We start from the raw sequence: 22,788 nt of genomic DNA on the forward strand, positions 1-22,788 counted from the left end.
CACAACATACATTAGCAGGAAGAAAATCAAACAAAAAGGGACAAAAGAACAAAAACAAACAAATAAAATGTCTGCAGTTTCATTGAAGACCTTTTTTTATTTATCATCAGTAGCACGCTAGGCAGGTCAGCAGGCTAATAGGTCTCTGTGCAGAAATGTTCTCATAGAAAGCTTATACTTGGTTGGGTTCAATAAGGAAATGTTTCTGTATTTTTTTCTCACACTGCAGCCCACGACCTTCACAAGGAAATGCTCCAATACGAACTAGCTGCTTTCATAACAAGAATGTGAAGCCTCCAAGGACTATGGCAATGCTTTCTGGGAGAGTAAACTGTTGCCTTGTTCAGAAACCAATCAAAACCTGAATGTACTAAGAGAAAAAAATAAACCAAGGTCATCATTATTCCTTCTCATTGTGCTTTGGCTTGCCTTCAAATTGCTTAGCCTGGGTATCTGAAATAGCAACACTGCATCTAGAAACTGATGTTCCTCAACAGTTTGACTGAAGCATCTTTCAGAATTTAAAAGAAAATTACAAAAATAACAAATTCTGACTACCCTCACATTATTTCAATTCTATAAATGGAAAGTTTCATGAGTCCTATAAATGTTTAATTCTGACTTTTCTTCTAAACACAGTAAAGAACAGAATATATATATAAATTCAGAAGTAAGGCTCATTAAAAAGTGAATGTGGTGTAGTGATCTTTCTGTGTGTTGAACACTGGGGGATCAGGGTTCAAATCCCACTGAATTATGGAAACTCACTGGGTGGATTTGGGGAAGTCACATGCTCTCAGCCTCAGAGGAAGGCAAAGACAAACCCTCTGTTGAAAAAATATTGCCAACCCCCCCCCCCAAAAAAAAAACCCAACCCTGTGATAGGTTTAGATACCTCAGGGATGCCATAAGTTGGAAATGACTTGCAGGTACAGAACAACAACAACAACAACAACAGAGTGAAGTCAAAGGCTTTTTTGTCCAGCATCCATAGATTTTTGTGGGTTTTTCAGGCTATGTAGCCATGTTCTAAAAGTGTTTATTCTGGATGTTTCACCAGCATTTGTGGCTGGCATCTTCAGAGAGTGCTGGCATGGAAGAGAGTGGGATACACACACACACACACACACACACACACACACACAGTGTGACCCTGGGTAGGGAGGAGTGATTTGCATGTTAATCTGTGTATTGTTCTGTGGTTGATGGCAAGGCCTCAGGATGGGAGGATATGCAAAGAGGATTAGTGTCTGCTTAATTAATGATCATTGTCTTCCAGAAGAGCAAAAGCAAAGGGAGATAGGAACAAAATCAGAAGCATGAACACAACTGTGCCATGTGTGGTGCACAGGGATAAGGAGAAATACTACAATGACCAATGCAGAGAAATAAAAGACAACAACAAAAATGGAAGAACAAGAGACCTCTATGAAAAAATCTGAGAAATAAAAGCCAAGTTCATAGAATCATAGAATCTTAGAGTTGGAAGAGACCACAAGGGTCATCCAGTCCAACCCCATGCCATGCAGGCAATCTCAATCAAGGACTTAATACAGGAACAAGAAGAAATAAAAAGTCTCTGGAGACAATACACAGACGTTATACAAAAGAGATGATGGAAAAAATGACATTTGGAATGAAGAGCCATATGATGAATTCTAAGAAGTGAAGTGGAATCTGCAATAAAGGAAATGGGAAAAATAAATCAGCAGGAAAAGATGATATCCCAATTGAACGTCTACAATGCCCATAGACAGATGCAACTTTAGTGCTAATTGAAATATACTAACAAATATGGAAAACAAAGAGGTGGCCAACAGACTGGTAAGGCTTGATATACATACCAATCCACATGAAAGATTTAAAAAAAAGACTGCAGCAACTATAGGAAAATAGCACTAATCTCACATGCAAGCAAAATAATGCTCAAAATTATTCAGCATAGATTCTCCATACATGGAGAGAGAAATTGTAGAGGTGCAAGCAGAATTCAGAAAAGAAAGGGGCAGTAGGGACCACATTACAAACATAAGACGGCTAATGGATCACACTAAAGAATTCCAAAAAAGAATCAGCATGTGTGAGAATTTCCCCCCCAAAAAACAAAAGGAAAAGAAAAGAAAAAAGAAAAAAAAGAAAAAAAACAGCAAGTGTTTCATAGACTACAGCAAAGCATTTGATTGTATATATCATGAAAAACTATGGAATGCACTCAGAGACATGGGGGTGTCACTACATCTGATAGTCCTGATGGGGAATCTGTATCAAGGACAAGAAGCCACTATCAGAACAGAATTCAGGGAAACAGAGTGGTTCCCAATAGGCAAAGGGGTCAGGCAAGGATGCATCCTATCACGTTACTTCTTTAGCTTATACGCTGAAAACATCATTTAGAATTAGAATTAGAAAAAGGAGGGGTGAAGATAAGAGGAGCAACATTAACAACCTAAGATGCAGACAACACCATAATAATAAGGAAGGTCAAAGATGAAAGTGCAAACGCAGGTCTGATGCTGAACATAAAGAAAACAAAAATAATGATCACAGAAGAAATATACAAATTCAATCTAGATAATGAGGAAATTTACATAGTCTAAGAATTCCCATATCTAGGATCAAACACTGACCAGAATGGAGACTGTAGTCAAGAAATAAGAGAAACACTTGGAATGAGAAGGGCAGCTATGAAAGAACTGGAAAAGATACTGAAGAGAAAAGACATACAACTGAGCACTAAAGTAATTGTATTCCCAGTTACCATGTATGGATGCGAGAGCTGGACAGTGAAGGAAGCAGTCAAAAAGAAAATAAACTCATTTGAAATGTGGTGCTGGAGAAGAGTACTTAGGATACCATGTACAGCCAAGAAGACAAACAAATGGGTTCTTAAACAGATCAGAACAGAGCTCTCCTTGGAAGCTAAGATGACCAAGTTGAGAATATTGTACTTTGGCCACATAATGAGAAGGCACAGATCACTAGAAAAAACAATAATGCTAGGAAGGGTAGAGGGTAGAAGACAGAGATGAAGACCACAAACCAGATGGATTGCCTCAGATGTTGCTGTCAAATAACCACAATTCAACAGGTTGGAAGTAAGGCCACAACTTTATTTGCAAATAATTGGTAGGGTTGGCACAAAGCATAAGGTCAGGATCTGTGAAATCAAACAACCCAATGTTGTCTGATTATCCAAACCTGGCACCCACCAGGTGCTTGGGATGACCTAGGGGCTAAGGAACACAACTTGACTTCAAACATTGTCTTGCATTCACAAATTCACTAAGCCCCTAGTCACCGGGAGGCGCTCCCGCGTTCTGGCCCCCGCAATGGCCAAACACCTGCCCTATTCGCCCCCAGGTACCTATTGACTCCCAAACCAGAGCTCCATAGCCCTGGTACAACAACGTGCAGATCCTGGCCTATGCTGCCGCCAAAGTTGTGACGAAAAAACACCCACAAAACAGCACTGGGCGGGCGGGAGAAGCTCAAAGTCTTTCTCCCTTCCTCAGCTTGTCTCCGCTCTGCTCAAAGCCAAGCGCCAACTGAGGGCTGGGGACGGCAACGTGGCCTTAGATAGGCCTAGGCCCCGCCCATATTTCATGCTGTGCGGAGCCCCTCCTCCAAGGCCACCCAACCAATGGGCAGCCCTGGAGGACCGGAAGCTCCGCACCAACGAGCCCGGCTCCCAGAGCGTCGCGGAGCGATGGGACCGCCCCATCCACTCCGCGCACCAATAGGGAGCCGGAGCAAGCCCCAGTGCACACTGGGGCTTGTAGTTCCAGCCGCTTCTAGCAGCAAAACAGTCTGCCCGCCGAGTCGGGCGACCATTTTTAGATTTGAGCTTGCAGGATCTGGGCAAGGAGGTGAAGGATAAGGATTCTTGGAGATGTCTCATCCACAGGGTTGCTATGAGTTGGAACCAACTTGAGAGCAGCTAACTACAACATACATAAAAAAGTTATCTTTCACAAAGCATACATACGGCTGCATGAAACACATTTTTGGGATAGGCTGTGCAGTTCAAGAGGAGCTGCATGACTTCCTTAAAAATGTGTGGTTTTCCAGGGAAGCTAGACAACTTTTTGTAGAAAAGCTGCACAGTTTTCCATAATGGGCGGTGGCAGGGGTGTGTGTGTTCCCAAATGTCTTGAAAATACAGGATGAAAAACTACTTCTTTGTTCTCAACATTTGTCAGGACATGGAGAAATCAACATTCATCGTCCTTGGTTAAAATCGACCTTGCTTTTTTTCAGTAGCTTTCATAACAGAATTGTTAATTCTGTTAGAACCTCTGTTTTTGGGTCCTAAAGTAAGAAAGCGTCAATGAGATCTCAGGACAGAAAAGCGATAGTAGAATAGTCTCTTAATGTACCAAAACTTAGGGCCATGTGTATTTTATGCAAATAGTTGGGGATTTTTGCACCTTCGAATCAGCTCCTATCATCTGCAGTTTTTCTGAGCTCATTTTTACCTGTTCGCATGTGTGCAATTTCTGTTGCCCACACATAGCACCATTAATATTTTTTGTTTGTCAGTCAAATGATGTGGAAAGACATCTTCTGTTGTCATGTATCTCTGTCTCTTCCCTTTCTAGATGTCATAATTGTACTTTTTCCTGATCACCTACTGTTTGCATCCCTTTGGTTATTCTATCCTGTAAAGTTTCCTGAAGACAGAAGTTTAATTACTCTCTTTCTCCCCCTCCTGCCCCATCCCTGCTTGAAATCTGGAACAACTGAGGACAATATCTTGGGCAGTGAGTGAGATGAGGAAGAGTTAATAACTGGGGGAAGAGAGAAGTGATGCTGAACTCCAGCCTCTTTCTACCTATGCAAGGGAGGGAAGGAACATTTGTGTATTTTCTCCAAGAGACCTTTAACCATATAAATGCCCTTTGCCCTCAGAATGCAGGAGGAAAAAAAACAGTTTCAAAAAGCCAGTTCCAGTCTGAAAAAAATAAAAAATAAAAATTGCTGCAAACTGTCAAGGAGATTAAGCAAACCCTATATGTACCTAAAAGAAAAGACAGCTGTTAGCAATAAGGGGCATCTGCTTATTCATCCGCCTGCCCTCTGCCATGGGAAGCCATTCGAAAAGGATGTCCACACAATCAATAATGCATATTCTTCAGCATAATACAGAACAAATGTAAAACTTTTTTCTTCTGTGTTTGTGAGCCCCCCCCCCTCTCTCTCTCTCTCTCTCTCACACACACACACACACAGAGGGACTAATATGCTAATATGTTTGAATCACGCCAGATCATATTCTACTTGCATTCTACCAGGATAATTTTCTTTGTGTAGACTGGCCCTTTGAGGATTTTTCTCATACCCTCTGATGCTTTCTTTCACTTTTGGTTCACCTTGTAGAAACTCTTTGAGTAACAACTGAAAGCAAAGTTGAGTTCTATTATGTTACATAAATAGTAAAGCAGTCTGAATATCCTAGATAAATTATTCTAAGGTGAAAGCTATAACAATCTTAAATTAATATTCTTTTTTTTTAAAAAAAAAGAATTCTATACATTGTTGTGAATTGCTTTGCAATATGTACAGAATAAAAAAGAGCTACACTGAGCAGGCCTATGCAGATATGTGGCTTTGACCCTGAGGAGGTCACAGTAAAATTAAAGCTCAGCAACTCAAATAAGGAACATACTATATAGTAAATCTTGGTATACCATGGCATATTTAAATGGCACCAGATTTTCTTCCAGGAGCAAAGAAAATTGAAACAAATATCCAGAAGCTATGAAGTATTCTAAGTGCAGGTGGTACTCCATCATAGCTACACAAATGTTACCAGTGAGGCAGGATGACTGGCCCAGAAGAGGGTAGATACACAGATTTCACACTAATTTGACAATGCAAATTATTTTGCATTGTAAAGTTATTTTTATAAAGTTATTACACTTGTAATTTCAAGGCCTAAAAACAATTGGTTCCAATATCGTGACAATTTTAAAAAGTAATTCTACCTATTTAACAACAAGGAATGGAACCAGCTACTTAAAAAAATGAGTGCCCTTCCTCTGGAGGCTAGGCTGGCCATCTCCCTGCTGGCCTTTCACCGGCAAGCAGGCAGGCATTTTTTATATAAGGCATAGCATGGCAGTTTTTATGGAGCAGGAGTTTTTTAGTTTGTTTGTAACTTTTGCATATTTTATGTGATTTTATACTGGATGTAGATGATTTAATTGTTTTGACTTTTACTGAGATTTCATATGTTTTATCTGTGAGCCACCTTGGGTCCCTCCAGTGAGAAAGGCAGCATATAAATGAAATGAATGAATGAATGAATGAATGAATGAATAAATAAATAAATAAATAAATAAATAAATAAATAAATAAAATATATCACTCGCCTATGGTGCAAAACACTTTCTTCTACATAATCACCTCAACACAGACAACAGAGCATAATGCAGCATTTAAACATATGACCTTCTTCTTCTACCAATGAGGCCAAACAGCTGTACCTAGAGAAATCACCAAGATGTTCAGGAAAGTGGAGCTCCTCTTCTCTTGACCTATATTGTTTCATGTGGGCAGCACTTTATATAAGTATGTGCAAAACCATTCCATGTGATCTGACAGGAATAACATATGTGTCAGTGATGTGACATCCTACCACAAGCCTGAACCTTCAATGTTTTACGAGACAGAAATACCTGTTAAGACCAAATTCATCTCATCTTTAATCTATAAAGCCACAAAGGATAGGTTGTGTTTTCAAGACTGTATGGCATGTAGCACATATATTATACTTCAAGTACCACTTTGCCAGAAGCATTTGTATAACAACACACACACACACAAAGACAATTTAAGGAAAAGGTACATTAGAACTTTGATGTAAGCCTGCTTGAATTGTTGTGATCCACCAAGCTAACTGCAGCCCAAACATATTATACTCCTCTCCAAACTTAAATAGTAATAATAAAAAACCTCCTATTTTTGTTGCCAGCCTGGTTAAGCACCTGAAAAGGTGAAAGAGAGGGCAGGACCTTGAGCTTGTTAAATAGTTTGTGATTCTTTCAGGTCAACTTTTTTTAGAAAAGGGAGAAGAAATACACATGCAATCTTAAAGCCAGAATGCTCATCCCATCATACAATGAATTCCCCTTCTAAATATAGAAAAGGTAATGAGTCTGTATATGCACGCATGCACGCGCCTGCGCGCACACACACACACACACACAATATCAACAATGTTGTCTTTCTGCAATCTTAAAAAAGAAAATATCAAGCTTATTTGGATTAACTCTTCAACAACAACAACAAAAACACCTTAGCATTTATTTATTTTTTGCAGTGGTGGCAATACAAAACAATATTTGCTGTTATATTTCAAACAGCTGATTAGTCCTTTGAACTTTGTCTAGACTATTAAAGTAACAGTAAAAACATATATTTTTATCCAAGTCACTTTGCTACCCTGCCCTAGGAACCTTTATAAATATAAGATCTCAGAATTGCTGTGTGTTCTCTTTCATACAACAGCACTTTATTTCAATGACTTTCTACTTAAATGTAACAATTCCAGCAAGAATTAAACATAGGCATTAGTTCTTGCCTTCTGGCACTCTACCTTGACATCACCAAAAGAAAATATTCAAGAATGCATACTGATAAAGGAGCTTCCCAGTGACTTCAGCAGAGATGTCAGAGTGAAGAAAGTAATAAAGCATTTTGGACTGCTTGTACTTACATTCTTCCTCTTCCTCATACCACAGCATGTAAGCATCAAATGAAGGAAAAGGCAAATACTGAGGAAGGAACGTTTTAGAGTACTGTGATCCAATGCCACTATTTCAATGACATTTTTAAAAAGACAAAAATAAAATGAGAATAATGCTGCCTGCCACAGACTGAAGGGCAAACCACAGCATTTCAAAAAAAAATTCCACCCATCTCCTTAAATTTCTGTTGTTAATTTCAACAGTGCATCAGCTGTTTTTCAGATATGGATCCTGTAAGGGAAAAAGCGATTCTAACTTCCACTAAGCTGACAAAGTAACTGATGCCAGGGTTCTGTTGAGGCCCCTAGATGTTTCAAATTCCAGGACCTGCGCAGAAGCAAGAGCACACGCTTCCCTCAGAACAAGTTGGCTTCCCATAATAGGGCAGCTGATGAACTCTACATATAAGGCTCTGTTTACAGATGGCATGTATAATGGATTATAGTGATGTGCAGCAGCTTTCCTGATATCATTCAAAACAACTCCACAGTACACACTGCACTTCTTCTCTTGTAAATTACTCAGCATGCCCTGAAGAACAGATTGTGTTTAACTTGAAGATGGGAAACCTTTGCATGCTGGGTGGCAGGGGGTGGGGGGAGGGAGATGAAAACTTTCCAATAATAATTATGGGTTCCAAGCCATCAGCATCTAGTAAGTGTTCATTTGAATTTCATTTCTTCTGTCATTTATTTTGCATGTTGCTGTTCTATTCGCAACTTTTTCTTTGCAGGTTTCAGGGCTGCCCTACCCACCCCAGCACATAGCTGCATTCATACTTAGCTATCATAAGAGTGTCAGAGCTAAAAGGAGACTCAGTGGTTATCTAATCTAACCGCACCATTCAGGAAAGATTCTCAGTTCAAAAACTTACTGTCCCAACTTTTGAAATGCATCTCAAGATAACAAACTGAAACAAAACAAGCAAATCTGATGCATTTGCAGATTTTCAAACAAGTTAATACATTTTTTAATATTTTATTGTTAAAATACATAAAAAGACATCCAAAAATATTACAAACGGATATACATACAAACTTATTTCTAAACATTTAACTAAAATATACTTCCCTTCCTTTACCTTCGATATTATATTTTAATATAAACAGGAACTTTGACTTTCTGATTTTTCCTTTTTCTATATTGCTATTTCATTATTATTATAATATTTCTTCTTTAAATTCATTATTTTTAACACATGCTCCTAATCTTTTATTTACAGTATAGAGTATTCACATATTCATTTTTACTTTTATAGTATATGCGTATCTAGAAATAAAAAAATAAAGACAAAATTTTTGCTTACTATTTCTAATCCTTAAAGGCAATTATACTTTTTTTCTCCTTTTTCTTTAAATAAGTACTTTATTACCAAAGCCCAGTCTTTGTTAAATTGTTCAGCGTTGCCATCTCTCAGTAATATTGTTAGTTTGTCCATTTCCATTATTTCATAGATAAACAAGTTAATACATTTTGAACAAATTAAGTAATAATTGTCACAGCATAATGTGACTGTGTTGACATTTAACTTCCTTTACAAGGATTTTTTCTTTTTCTGCCAGGGAATGGAAAGAGGTGATAGCAGAATTCTCTGTTTCATGAAGCTGGCCTTGGATACCATGCAACATGAACTGCATGACTGGTAGACAAGCAGCAAAATGTCTTCACAAGTGTCTAGACATGCAGTGGAACCTTGACATTGGCTCAGCACTCTTAAATCTACGAAGTCAATCTGTATTAATGAGGCAGCATAAGCAGAATGGGTGGAGAAAAGAATTTGTATGGATTTGCTCCCAGATTAGATTCAAGAAATTAGCAAATTAGATTAAGGAAAGCTTCAGTTAAATTCTCAAATTCGATTGAGGTAACCTTTCCAAAGAATGCATGTAAAGAAATATTCCAGAAGCTTATCTGTGTTTTTCTTACTGGGAAAAAAATTCCCTGTTCATGCTAGGAAAAATAAAAAAGTCACATTGCACAGAGATAAAAGTTAAATGTAGTAGGACCTCTTTCCCTGAGCAAAGTGCAGTGAAAGAGATGAGCGGCAGGGCAGTTGCACCAAAACACAGTGGCTGGACATAAGGTTGTGGGTTATGTTCCACAACTTTAATAATGTATATTAGTTTGCTATATTCATATACAATTCCCCTCTGGATAGCATGCATAGTGAAAGGGAAGAAGGGGACACCAGGCTACATTTTTTCCAGTGCAACCTATACTCAACAGCACCATATGCAACAAGCGTCTGGTAATTTAGGTGGTAAGGCTTGCCATAATTTCTAATTGGTGTGGGGAGCAAAAGGTCCTCTCAATTACAGAGACACTACCGATGCCCAAACTGCAGATTATCCATCCAACAATCCCAGGGCATCCCTCCTCCCAATTTAACTTATGCTCAATATCCTGTATTTCCTTTCATTCTTGCCAATTGTGACCAAGCAGAATGAGAAGTCTATTCATGGGTGGCAAAGTGAAGAATAGCTGTTCATCTACCCACAAGGCTCATATGAAGTGGCCCATTCAAAGGAAAGGAATGGAGACTCAATGTAAAATTTCCTCTTTGGCCGCTATAGGCAACCAGCTACAGCCTGAGGATTCAAACGGAAACATGCTGATACAAGGGAGGTAGGGTAGGTCACACTGAAGATCTGGTTGAAAATGGCTAATCACGTGGCATGCAGGCCTATATATAGGCCTGCATGAAATCCAGTGCAGTCTTTGGAGATTAGAAGTCTTGCGAGACTTTGAGTGAGTTCTGGTGCACGATTCATGCCAAATCTCATCTCCAAGTCTCATGATGATATAGCCAACACAAGTCTTCACTCCAGGCCTGTGCCAAGCAGTTCCTCAGTCAGGTCTGGGATAGCAACAATGCCAGCTCATGCAGGTTCAGTGCAACATGGCCTCCCTTGCAAATGCATTGGAAGTGAGGCTTCTCAGGCATGAGGTAATACTAGGAATGAGTAGGAATTACCAACTCTAGGGATTTAATTTCAACCTACAATGCCGTGGCAACTGTGTGGTGAATACAAATTTTACCACACTCATGACCATGTAGCTCTATCAGAAAATATCACCACATAGTATCTATTACACTTATTTCATAGAGAAGGTGTGAAAACACTTGTTTAATTTCACCTTCAATTTACCATTCGACTCCAGAGAAACAATGAGAAATAGGTGTTTGGTGGCTTGATACAGCTCCATTACAAATGTGCTTCCTAGTAGTTGTTTGAATTAAACAACAACGAGAACAGGAAAGCTGCCAAATCCTACTGGCTTCTTGTTTCCTTGCTGTACATACCATACCTTTTTTGCCCCATGTAAATTATTTCTCTATGGGGGGCTGAAAATTATTGACAATAGTGAAGTCCATAATGCCACTGTGAATGACAGAAATTCCTACGCTCTTTCTTTTTCATTATTTCCCTTTAACCATTTTGACTGCAGAGCAATTGTTACACAATTCTATGGCTTGTCCTATCCACCGTGGTCCTCCTAGGCTTTCAGAATAGCAAGCTCCTTTGCTTCAACCCCCCCTGCTACTATTTCTGTTCATTTGCATAGGAATTAGGGATCCTTGCTGTTTCTTAATGAAATCCAACAATGGAGAGATAAACACAGGTTAAAATGGAAAATAAAGCCTCGTGTAATATATGCATTGTTGCAAAGCCTATGTTTCTGCCAAACTGGAACTAGTACAAAGCTGTTATTCAATATTTCTCATCCAGTGGCTTAGTGATAAGGAAGCAGTTTTCAGTATTATTCAAGAAAAAAAGACCCTAGCTATTAATATTTTTAAATGTATTCACTCCCCCTTCTTCAGGTAGCGTTGGGAAAGATCTCTGTCTGAAACATAGGTCAGCCACTGCCTGGCAGTAGCAAGCTAGATGGAGCATTCTGTGTTTTGCTTGGCTCAGAATACCAGACTTATTACAGTCCATCGTAAATGTTGGATAGGAGTTCCCTGCTTCTTTATATTGGATTTCTGAGAGTAAGTAATTAGTTGAATATTACTATACCTAGAAAAAAAAACTCATAAGGTTTGATTTTGTGCAACTGTCCTGCAACAGAACTTGTTGAATATGCAATTTCTAAGTGCTGTGAACAACCATGAAATGATCTCCCAAGGAAATGAAGAAAAAGACAAGAACTTACAGCAGGCCCTTATTTCCACTGGGATTTTTCCAAGATGATCAGAATTTATTTCCAGACTGCTTTTAATTTTACCACCATGTTTCAGTTTGTGTCACATTTTAGTATGGTTAACCACATTTAATTAAAATTAATATATATTTACTTGGTTAAATATCTAAATACAAAGAGTTAACACTATATTTTAATACAATCCTTTCTCATTTGGAACCCCATCATTTTCCACACTGGTAGCCAAATTAATTCCTGACAAACACTCAGTGAGTGGAGTATCTCAGCTGTCTATAAAGGATTAATTTGCAACCCACAGAGTCCAAAAGTCATGAACTGATGTTGAAAGTAATTTGAAGCACAGTGTCAAGAGAGCAGAGAGTGACAGTAGCAATGCTTTGAGAATTTGAGGGCAAAAGAGGTTGGGAAAATGCACATCCTAAGTAAAAGAATTGCTTATTACATGCAACCTCACTTGTGAAAAATGAAGAAAGGTTTCACCAGATAACATTTCTGTTGCCAGTTTCTAAAACCTCAAGAGCCTGTACACAGTCTTTTAACCAAACCATCAACTGGAAAGCTAAGCTTTTCATACTGCATATGTTGAAAGTGTGAATCAGATGGGGAAATGTGCTTCCTAGAATCAACACTTCATCACTTTGACTTTAATTAGGCAAGACGAAAGAAAATGATGTAATCCTGTTCAAGATGTGCTGTAAACAGTTCTACCATTCAGCTTTTGCTTTCCAATATACTTACACTTGTCTATTAGTCTTTTCTAATACAGTTCGTCCTCGCCTTACACGGGGGATCCGTTCCGGATCCCGCCGCGTAAGGCGAATTCCGCCTATGCTCGAGCCCCATTGGAAACAATGGGGCTCGTGCACGGCGGCGCGGCAACGCGCGGGGCGCAACGGGCACGCGCGCCCATTCAATTGAATGGGACGTGCCGCCCCTTCCGCCCCGCGTGCGCCCTGCAGCTTGAGCACGTATGCTTAAGGCCACGTATGGCACACCCGCGTATGGCACAGGCGCGCTGTACATAGGATTATCCAGTAAAGCAGGGATAGGGAATACGTGCCCCCTCAGATGTTGCTAGGCTGGAATTCCCAAGGTTCCTTCCCATTGGCTACAAAAGCAAGGATTTCTGGCCACTCTGGGTGTGTGGTATTTAGATGGCACATGCCCTCAAAGTTGCGAGAAGCTATGCCAAGGCTGATCCATTTGGGAAAAGCTGGCCTAAAAAGGTGTTGACTTAGATTGATTCCTGGCTAGTGCAGCTGGGGATTTTGGCTGTGGACCCCCCTTCAGGAGCAGGCCATGCAGTCGCCACAGTCCCAGCCTGATCAGGGCTGGAGTAGCCAGAGGCTGCTTCTTCTGGGCCATCTGCTTAGGCCCTAACTGTGTGAAAGTTGTTGTAGCAGAAACTTTGTAGATTTATTTGGTATACTGACTGTTTAGTATTTAGTACAGTATATCTAACTTATTTGATATTTGCTTTGATATATGATATTCAATGTTTTTAATCTGTTGCTTGCTTATTTTGTCTAATGCTATCTTTTATTATTATCTATTGTTTTATATGTATTTTCTTATTATCCTGTAGAATGTACGCCATTGGCAGGTTTCATTTTTATTGTTTTTTTAGTTGTATGTACAGCGTGTGTAAATCTACAACACTATATAAATAAAGTTTAATAATAATTATAATAATAATACTTTCTCAGATGCTTATGCTATAATTTCTTTCACAGAGTTAGCTTCAAAGGTGCTGCAAGATCCCTTTGCATACTGATATTCAAGATTAACACAGCTATGTCTCTTAATTTAAGTTTGCAATTCTTCATTAATTTTCTTATCAAAAGAAGCAATTAGCAATTTTAGCAATTTTCTTCCAGTGGTGAGAAAGCCTTTCAAAACCATCTAGTTTTCAAAGACTATTTGCATTATTATTTTCTGCACAGAAAATGCTATTTTCTGCAAAAACAACCACATTCATTTTTTGTGCAGAATAAGCCCCAAGCTGTGAAAATTCTACTTAGAATTACTCTACACAAATAAAATTATTTTCAACATTTTTTGAATATTTTTAAATATCCTTTCCCCTTCTAATTTATATATACATTTATCTGCTTTTCTTTTAATGAGTTGTTGAAACAGTTTTTCTTTTCTCCACCATAGTGGTTTGAGTGTTGAACTATGACTCTGGAGACCAGGGTTCAAATTTCAGTTCAGCCATTGGGTGACTTTGAGCAAGACACACTCTCTCAGCCTCAAAGATGTAAATGGAAAACCTGAAGAAACTTGCCAAGAAAACACCATGGTAGGTTTGCCTAAACTGGAAATGACTGGAAGGCATACAACAACAACAATCCTCACAAAAATTATGTGAGCTGGTTTTGGCTAAAAGAGAATGACAGGCCACTGGATTACACAGGTCAGTAGGGACTTTAACCTGTATCTCCCAAATCCCAATTCAATACTTCATTCACTACCTCACAATGATTCTCATCCAGAAGGCTGCCCCTCACATTTTAGTGTAAACTATCTTGATCTCCTCCATAGCAGCAGGGCAGAAGGTATGCTACAGATCTGTAAAAGTATGCTTACAATAATCTGAAGACACATGGTTCTGTTAACACTGGCAAAGTTCAACACAACTCATTCTAAAAGTGAAGTGTAAATGTAATAAAAAAGCCATAATGAATAATATTTATTCACGATTGTAGGGAGTTTCCAATACAACTGAAACAAACAGGCTAATTATTTAAGGATACAATCCCATGATCCAGCATGGCGTAGTGGTCTGACTGTTGGACTATGACACTGAGACCAGAGTGCGATTTCCCACATGGCCCTGAAACTCACTGGGGGACCTTGGGTGAGTCACATACACTCAGCCACAGGGAAAGCAATGACAAACCTCCTCTTAACAAATCTTGCCAAGAAAACCCTGTGATAGGGTCACCATAAATTGGAAAAAAACCTTGAAGACACACAACAACTATTTCATATGAATTTACCTCAGAATATGTCTCATTCAATTTAACTCAGGGCCGAAACAGACTGGTAAATTAAACTGCCATCTGGGTGACTTTGGAGCATGGAAAACTGCCCGGAAGCCACCTAGAAGTCACCCAGCCAATCACATGGAGGTGGCTTCAGGATGATCCAGTGGTATGTCATTTCCATATCGCATGCTGCCAGAGCACCCAGAAGCTGCGCTGTGGCTGTGGCTGGTCTTCTTAAGGCAGCTTTTTACCGACCCAAATAGGAGCAGATTTTTTCACCACCTATTTGGGTCAGCTGCAGGGCAGATTGGGGTTGTGGTGTGTGGTTGCTACAGCTCCAGAGCAACCGGCTCTGGGGTGGCCCCAATCTGCCCTTTTCGGCCGGTCTGTTCCACCCCTCAGTTTACTTCCAAATAAATATATATACTGCTCAGAACATGTCCTGAGCTGTAAAGATTCTTGTTAGTTCAGAACTCTTCTCATCAGGGTTTCTCATCACTCAGAAAACATATTTTTGACTATTTCCCCAATATTTTAAAAATATTCTTCCTAGTCCTACTTAGTAATGTAACAAATGGCAGGCTGCAACAATATTCAAGTAGTTTCCATGGCTTTCAGTGGAATTTACTTTTGATTAAACTTGAGTTCTCACTTGGAAGAAGAACTAAAAGCTTCTTCTCTTATGGTGGGGTAGGCGCTTTAAGGACACCAACTGATTCTGTTTAATGTAGTAAGTGGGTAATGCATATCTCTGTCACTGGAAAGTATTATTGGGGTTGAACAAGAATGGATGTGGAGAGCTTTGGTCAGCTATTTTTTCAGATACAGCAGGGTAAAAGAAATGCATTCTAATAATGACTTTATGTGCATTTGTAACCTTCTCTAATACAACCTATTTGAGTGTATAAGAGACTTGTTGGAGAGCTTCACACCAGAGATAAAACTGAACTCTTGACTGGTATGTTTCATATTAAAAATTTAATGAGAAAAGAGACCACCCACAAAGAGCTTACATAACATATATTCCTATATCTGAAACTTCCAAAATTAGAATCAGATTTTTCAAAGCGTTTCTCAGTGATGCATACAGTCTTCTACTGAACTTTGTATCCAAACACACCAATAATGAAAGAGTTTGATGTTTAATAAGAATATTGGGCCACACCTCCAGATTTAATTACCAATACAAACATGATATTATCACTGCTTCATGCAAGTGTCACGGATTCTCTTTACTCTGTATAGATCTTCAAACTATTGTGCTTTTTTTAAAAAAAAAAATTTAATAAGGCTTTATTTATTTATTTATTTATTCATTCATTCATTCATTTATACCCTGCCCTTCAGCCCTAATGGCTCTCAGAGCGGCTATATGGGCTGCAGAAGCATGTACTTGTGCATTGGACCTGAAAAACACACTCATTCCCACCCCAGCTCTCTGGCTAGGTTCCTTCACTATAAAGAAAGGGCTTATCCAGACTCAGGGCATGAACAGACAGCCCAAAATAAAGCTGCTTCAGGTGACTTTGGAAGTGTGCTAAAGGTTGGAGTGCAGCTTTGGCACATCTTCTGGTCTTTTAAGATGCATGTGTCATTTAAACAGCATACCTCCAAAGTAGAATCAAGTGATTGAACAGTTTTATTTTGGCTTATTTGTTTGGGCCTTCACTGCAGAAACTACAGGCAAAAAAGTTGGCATTGGAGGGATACAGACCGCCCAAAAAGGGCAGTCTGCCTCCGCCTCCATTTCCGCCAACAGGAAGCCTCAGCCACCAAATGGCGAGGATTCCCGCTGGAGGAAAAAGAACTTGCAAAAACTGGGTTCTTTTTGCGTTGCACTTGAGATGTCCGAGTGTGCAAATGGCACACTCGTGATATTGCAAGCGTGACACAGCGTGCGGACGCTACATGTCCGTCACGTCAAAATGGCAGCACCCATGTGTACAGGCCGCCGCCATTTTGATGCCCCCGTCACGTGCTAGGGGTGAAGCCAATATGGACGGTGTGTCCTCAGCCAACCCCTAGCACATGACAGGGTCACCACAAAGGCCCATCTAAATCGAGCCATAATCATAGTTTATCTTGGCAGACTTGATACGGCTTTTAAACAGGTTTGGCCAACTTTGATGTGTCTAACACATTGTTTTCCGGCAAATATGCCCACTCCCAGAAGGAAATCAGCCAGAAGTACCTGCCTGGTTTTTTAAAAAAATAGGTTTATGTCAAACAAAACAGACCCTCCCCACAAATAATTTAACAGGGGGGATCAGAATTCCTGCTGCTTCCAGAAGATGTAATTCACTCCTTTTTTTGCCAAAAAATATTGTCTGGTGGAGTTTGGGTTTGCAAAAACAACCTGGATATACCATGGGGCTCCAAAACTACACTTTGTCAGCCCTAGACAGTGCATTCTGATTAGGATCATATTGGCATAATTAGATCAGTGAAGATGATGATGGTAAAAGAAAGAAGGTAAAAAGTGCTGTGGCTGAGACGTAAGCAAGGCACTAGAGGCATAGGATGTCTGAAACCATCAGATTTTATCTGTCTTCCTTTACCACTGCTGCAATCCTGGAAAAAGCAGTGCAGGAATCAAATTCTTGCCAGTGAATGTCAGATTTCTGGAACCATGTTCATGTTGTGTAAACATTGGCAAACAAATGAAAAGGGGAGTAAAGTGAGTTTATTTTATCACAGGTTGGGGGACAATGCATCTAGAATTTTCCTCATCAAGATGCCTCAAAATTCAAGAAACCAATTTTTCAAATATTGTCAATCATTCTTTTCCTCCATACTACCTGATGATGGGCAATTTCAAGACCTGGACTGGACAGCCTTAGTGCGTTTTCAAAGAGAGAACTGGGCTTTGATAGCCCTTAAGTGTGAAGCCCACCCTTTGTTAAGCAGGTCACATGGCTCTTGGTTATAGAACCTAATAATAATAATAATAATAATAATAATAATAACAACAATATATTTCCTGCCTCTCCCTGCATATTGATGTGGGATTACAACAATAGAAACAACATTACAAGATAAAAAACTACAATTTCATATAAATACACTCAATAAAACAGTAAAACCACTACCAATACAATAAATAGACTAAACCATCATTTAAAATGCATATCTTTACAAATAGAAGGGGGATATTTCTAACTGTCTTATAGCAGATGGGGTGCATAGGCCTGCCAGAATTATACATCCTACAATCAGCCTTCAACTCAATCATACCCTAAAGGTAACACATCCTGTTAGAAAATGTTCATAGCTTGGAAAGCTTGCACTATAAATTCCAGAATCCCCACCCAGCATGATCATTGGACATGCTGACTGGGGGTTTGGAGAGTTGTAATCCAAAATAATAACTCTTCCAGATGAGCTCTAAGTGACCAAACCAAAAAAAAAAAAAAAAAGGTTTATCAGATGGCATCTCCAATTGAAAAGACCTCAGATAGCAGAGCTGGCAAAGGAGTCTGCTGGAGATTTGGAATTTTTACTGCCAGCAGAAATAGACAGTACTGGCTATATGCCAATGGTCTAACTCAAAATAAGGCACCTCCATATACTTAACCAAGGAATGTGGTTTAAAAGATACTATTTTGACTTATGCCCATATTCTGCGAGTACTTAAAGAAATTACCTTTTAATTACATTGACTTCATTTGAACTCTCCCAGGATCACAATGATTACACAGCTTTAGGAAGAGAGGCAAAAGATTGTCACATTAAATCTGTGAAGACCTGGTTATTATGATGGCAAATTATGAAGACAAAATTCTGTTAGTTCAAGTCTAATGAGACATTACTGCATATGCTATGATGAATGCTAAATGATTTCTATGCAGGCCTATACTAGAGTTTGGCACATCAAACTGATGGCAAAATGAGGTTAATGGAAGTCTACAGAGTTGACATTATAAATGTCAAGATGATCAGAAAATGGTGATGCGGCAAATGTAGAATGACTTAAATACAGGGAAATAATTACAAAAATATGCTAAGGATCTGAGTATAAAAATGAATCTCCATAAAACAGACAAAACTAAAAGCAATGCAAATGTAAGTCAGAGCAGAGAGGGATATTAATGAACTGTGCACCTATCTATTTTAGAATTTTGCAACAGAAATTAAAATACAGTGCTGTACAAAGAGTAGATTTAACCACTTCACTTATCCAAGTAGTCTTGGAGACTACTTCATTACACTGGATAATCTCCAATTGCTAGGACAGGTTTGGTTTATTTGTGTATTTAACGTTTGCAGTGTAATAATTTTGAGTGACATCTGGACATTTCCATGGAAGTGATTTTAGATTGAACTTTAAAGGAGCTAGCAACGTTTCTGAACTTAAAACAGATGCAACATCCAACCATAATAGAGAAAGGCACATAAAAATGTATGAATTAACAGTGGAAGTGGGAGGAGAGTGATTTATTAACCTGCACACTTCATTTTCTGTTGCACTTCAATGCAAAGCACTGATGGCATTCTTTATTTCCCTCTCCTTCTGGGAGGGCAAATTATGTCCCCCTACAAGCATCTGGCATTCAAACAATGTAAGATAATGGGGTGGATTTGGATCACAACAGTGATCCAAAAAGTTTTCAACTCAATTCTCACTTCTGATTAGTAAGCTACTATTTTCTTATAATCATCCCAGATAATGGAAACCTGCCTTCTAGAGCTGTTGTAAAGATAGGCTGATACAAAATATTTAATATAGTCTAAAGGTTCTGTGACTGGTGTACTATTGTAACTGAATTGTCACTTGCAGAGATATCCTACAATAGCTACAGTATGCTACCATATGGGAATATTCTCAAAACTACATATTAGTTAAGCAAGTGTTGTTGTTGAATGTTGTTGCCATGAAACCCACTAGATAACTTTGGGCAAGTCACACTTTCTCAGTCTCAGAGGAAGGCAAAGGCAACCTCACTCTCAACAAATCTTGCTAAGAAAACCCCATGCTAGGTTCACTATAAGTTTGAAATGACTTAAGGCACACAACACAACAGAAACAACAACTTTTAGCCATTACAGTAGAAAGCTTTTTGGCAGGTATGTATCATTTAAAAATCCTACTGTTTTATACATTTTCACATACAGGTTTAAAATTGTATAGTCTGGATTTGCCTGCTACCCCTGTGATATTCAACTTTCTGACAATTACACACTAGCAAATAAGAAACACTTGTGACTGAAATTATCTTTCAAAGAGTGCAGGTAATGTGTGACCTTTACATTGGAAACATATGTTTCCATTCATCTATAATAGAATGAAAAAATGAAAACATTATTTTGTTGTGAATTTATTATTGCATATTCGATATGTCATTGAAAACATTATGATGTTTTTAAAAAGAAAAATAAATAAATAAAAACCCAACTGCCTACAAGGAGGTGAACTATGCAAAACAAAGGGATGGATCACAAAAAATATACCTGTATTATTATTATTTTCTTTCTTCAGGTAGGCATTTTTCTAGATAATGTCCTACTTTTTGTTTCCTTCTCCACATAGAAATGTGAAACATTACATTTATAAAGGAAGCTCTAGAAGATTTCATGATGTCAACAATATTTTTATGAAATATAATAGTAGCTGGTATCGACAAAAATCCTTGCTCCTTCTGTAATTATATAACCCCAAGACATGAGTATTCCATCTCTTAAACAGATCAGCTTGATAGTAATATTGTAAATCCACATCAGTGATAAACATTAGTGTATATCAGTGACATACACTAGTATAAGCATTGTCATTGTGTAAGACGTACATTATGTTTATAGACATGATGCCAAAGATGGTCTTCATCATCCATGGTCAAACCTGATATTCATGCAGTTCCCACAAGGAATGGATACATTTTTTGAGTTAAAAATTTGCTCCATTTCTCATTGTCCTGACCTTGTTTCAGCTTGATCTCTCTGCAATCTGTACACTAAAACATTTTGTACATTAGTTTTGTGAACATTTCTCACACTCTCTTTTTGTACATACCTTTACCCCATCTATATATTTTTTTCTGAAGTAGTTTGTTCCATTAATGATAGTTTGTACACTTATTTTCACAAGTATATGTTTTTGTGCACCTTTCACAAATGACAAATATTTTGTCATTGCAAAATTTTGGAACATGTGAATATTGCAGTTCACAACTGATCTATAAAGTGGGAACTGTGCAAAATGCAAAATACAAAATACAAAAATTGAAACCAATCATCTCTCCCTTCCTTATATTGTTTATAAGATCAGATCCTCTCCTGACAAACTTGCCCATGCAAAATCTAGTTTTAATTGACACCTAAATTGGCCCACTATGATGTATGCATCCCTTAAAAGCTAGAAATAGGAATGATATCTTCATGAACAGGGAAGGAAGTGGCAGAAGATAACACAGAAAATGTGCAACTGTTCAGGAACAATCCTAAAAACCCATGACTCAAACACAAATCACCACTTTATGGATTGCTTTTCTGTGTGAGCTACCTTATTAAAGATCATTGTTATATTTCATGTTGTAGGAATAGTAATAGTAATAATAATAATAGACAAATATGGAGTCTATGGACTTTCCAGCACCAATAGTAACTGTGGACCCAACCCCAATTCTATCCAAAATGTGCAATTGTTCAGGAGTAGTCCTCCCCGCAAAAAAAATTCAGTTGTTTTACAAATGCCTCTTTAATATCATGACAATTCTATTATTTCTCATGAAAAAAATATTTTGTGGAAAAATAATAGACTATAAAGGCAAGGACAGTTGTTACGTTTTGTAGAAATTTAATCAAAAATTATTATTCCCATTTGTATATTAAGTAATACTGTCATCTGAAACCACAGTTTCTCTATTTTGATCAACTGTTAATGCTTTCCTAAGCCGTTTCAGTATATACCCACTGTTTGCATGTCTTACTTAGAAATTAATGACTTAAATCTAGCAACTTATTAGCTCACAAGTTTTTTAAATTTTAGATGTTAGTTTTAATAAGGTTATGCTATCAGCCAAGGTACAAAGAAATAGAAGTGACTGGACTATTAAATGAATGTAGTGTATGTTTAGGCTTACCCTATACAATTAAATCCATACAGTGTAAGTACAACAAGAGGTTAATTGCATTACCAGAACTCATCAGCACAATAACTGATTCAATTTGAATTTGCTTCCTCCCTATGTATGTGTGAGGGGTTCAAAGCATCACAAAGCCAGGGAAAACGCAGTGGTCCTTTTCACTGCTGTAATGCCACAGGTATGCATGTAACACCACTACAAAATTTAAATTTAAACCTCCCAAGCTTTCTTCAAGAATAAATTCCATATATTAATAAAAGAGCAAAAATTAAGAAACTATTGGCGGGTTATAAACCGCCGCTTTGAGGCGGTCTGCCGCCGCCGCCGTTTGCTCCGTGCAGGAGCCGCAGCAGCCACACCACGTGGCTCCCGCACGGACCGAAAAAGAAGCTCCAAAATGGAGCTTCTTTAAGCGGCACCTCTATGATGTCGCGAGGTGCCAGGGGTGGACTCGCGATGTCATAGACGCCGCGACACGTGCGGACGCACAGCGTCCAATACGTAAACATGGCAGCCCCCATGTGGAAGGGGCGCCGCCATGTTGTATGTATGGAATACGTACTAGGGTTAGGGGGGTGCGGAAGCACCGCCCCTTCCTAACCCTAATACGTATTCCATACATATTTTTTGGCGGTTTGTAACCTGCCATTGCTAATAGTATGTTATATTTAACGCGTAATATTTTATAAAAAGTATCCAGCTCAGACAGAATTAAAATCACAACATTTCAGTAAAAAAATAGGAAGTCATATTAAATTTAATCAAGAAAATACCAAATAAAACATAGGAGTCTTCAGAGCTTTC

The 22,788-nt window shown here is 38.5% G+C and overlaps 1 protein-coding gene across 7 annotated transcripts in view; it reads right to left on the reverse strand.

Moving 5' to 3' along the window:
* The window catches only part of LOC149319486 (dystrophin-like), a 1,434,671-nt gene that overhangs the window by 1,203,838 nt on the left and 208,045 nt on the right, over window positions 1-22,788 (reverse strand). The window contains exon 1 of one of the 7 annotated variants that reach the window (XM_089511813.1): window positions 7,718-7,919. The exons of the other annotated variants lie outside the window; for them this stretch is intronic. Within the exon in view, the coding sequence (XP_089367939.1) occupies window positions 7,718-7,745 (28 nt within the window). The 5' untranslated portion in view covers window positions 7,746-7,919. Of the gene's footprint in view, window positions 1-7,717; window positions 7,920-22,788 lie in introns of those variants that run through there. 7 annotated transcript variants of the gene reach the window in all.

The sequence above is a fragment of the Sceloporus occidentalis genome, unplaced genomic scaffold, assembly GCF_023333645.1.
Source record: "Sceloporus occidentalis isolate IW3139 unplaced genomic scaffold, rSceOcc1.0.p SCAF_2, whole genome shotgun sequence".
NCBI lineage: Eukaryota > Metazoa > Chordata > Lepidosauria > Squamata > Phrynosomatidae > Sceloporus > Sceloporus occidentalis.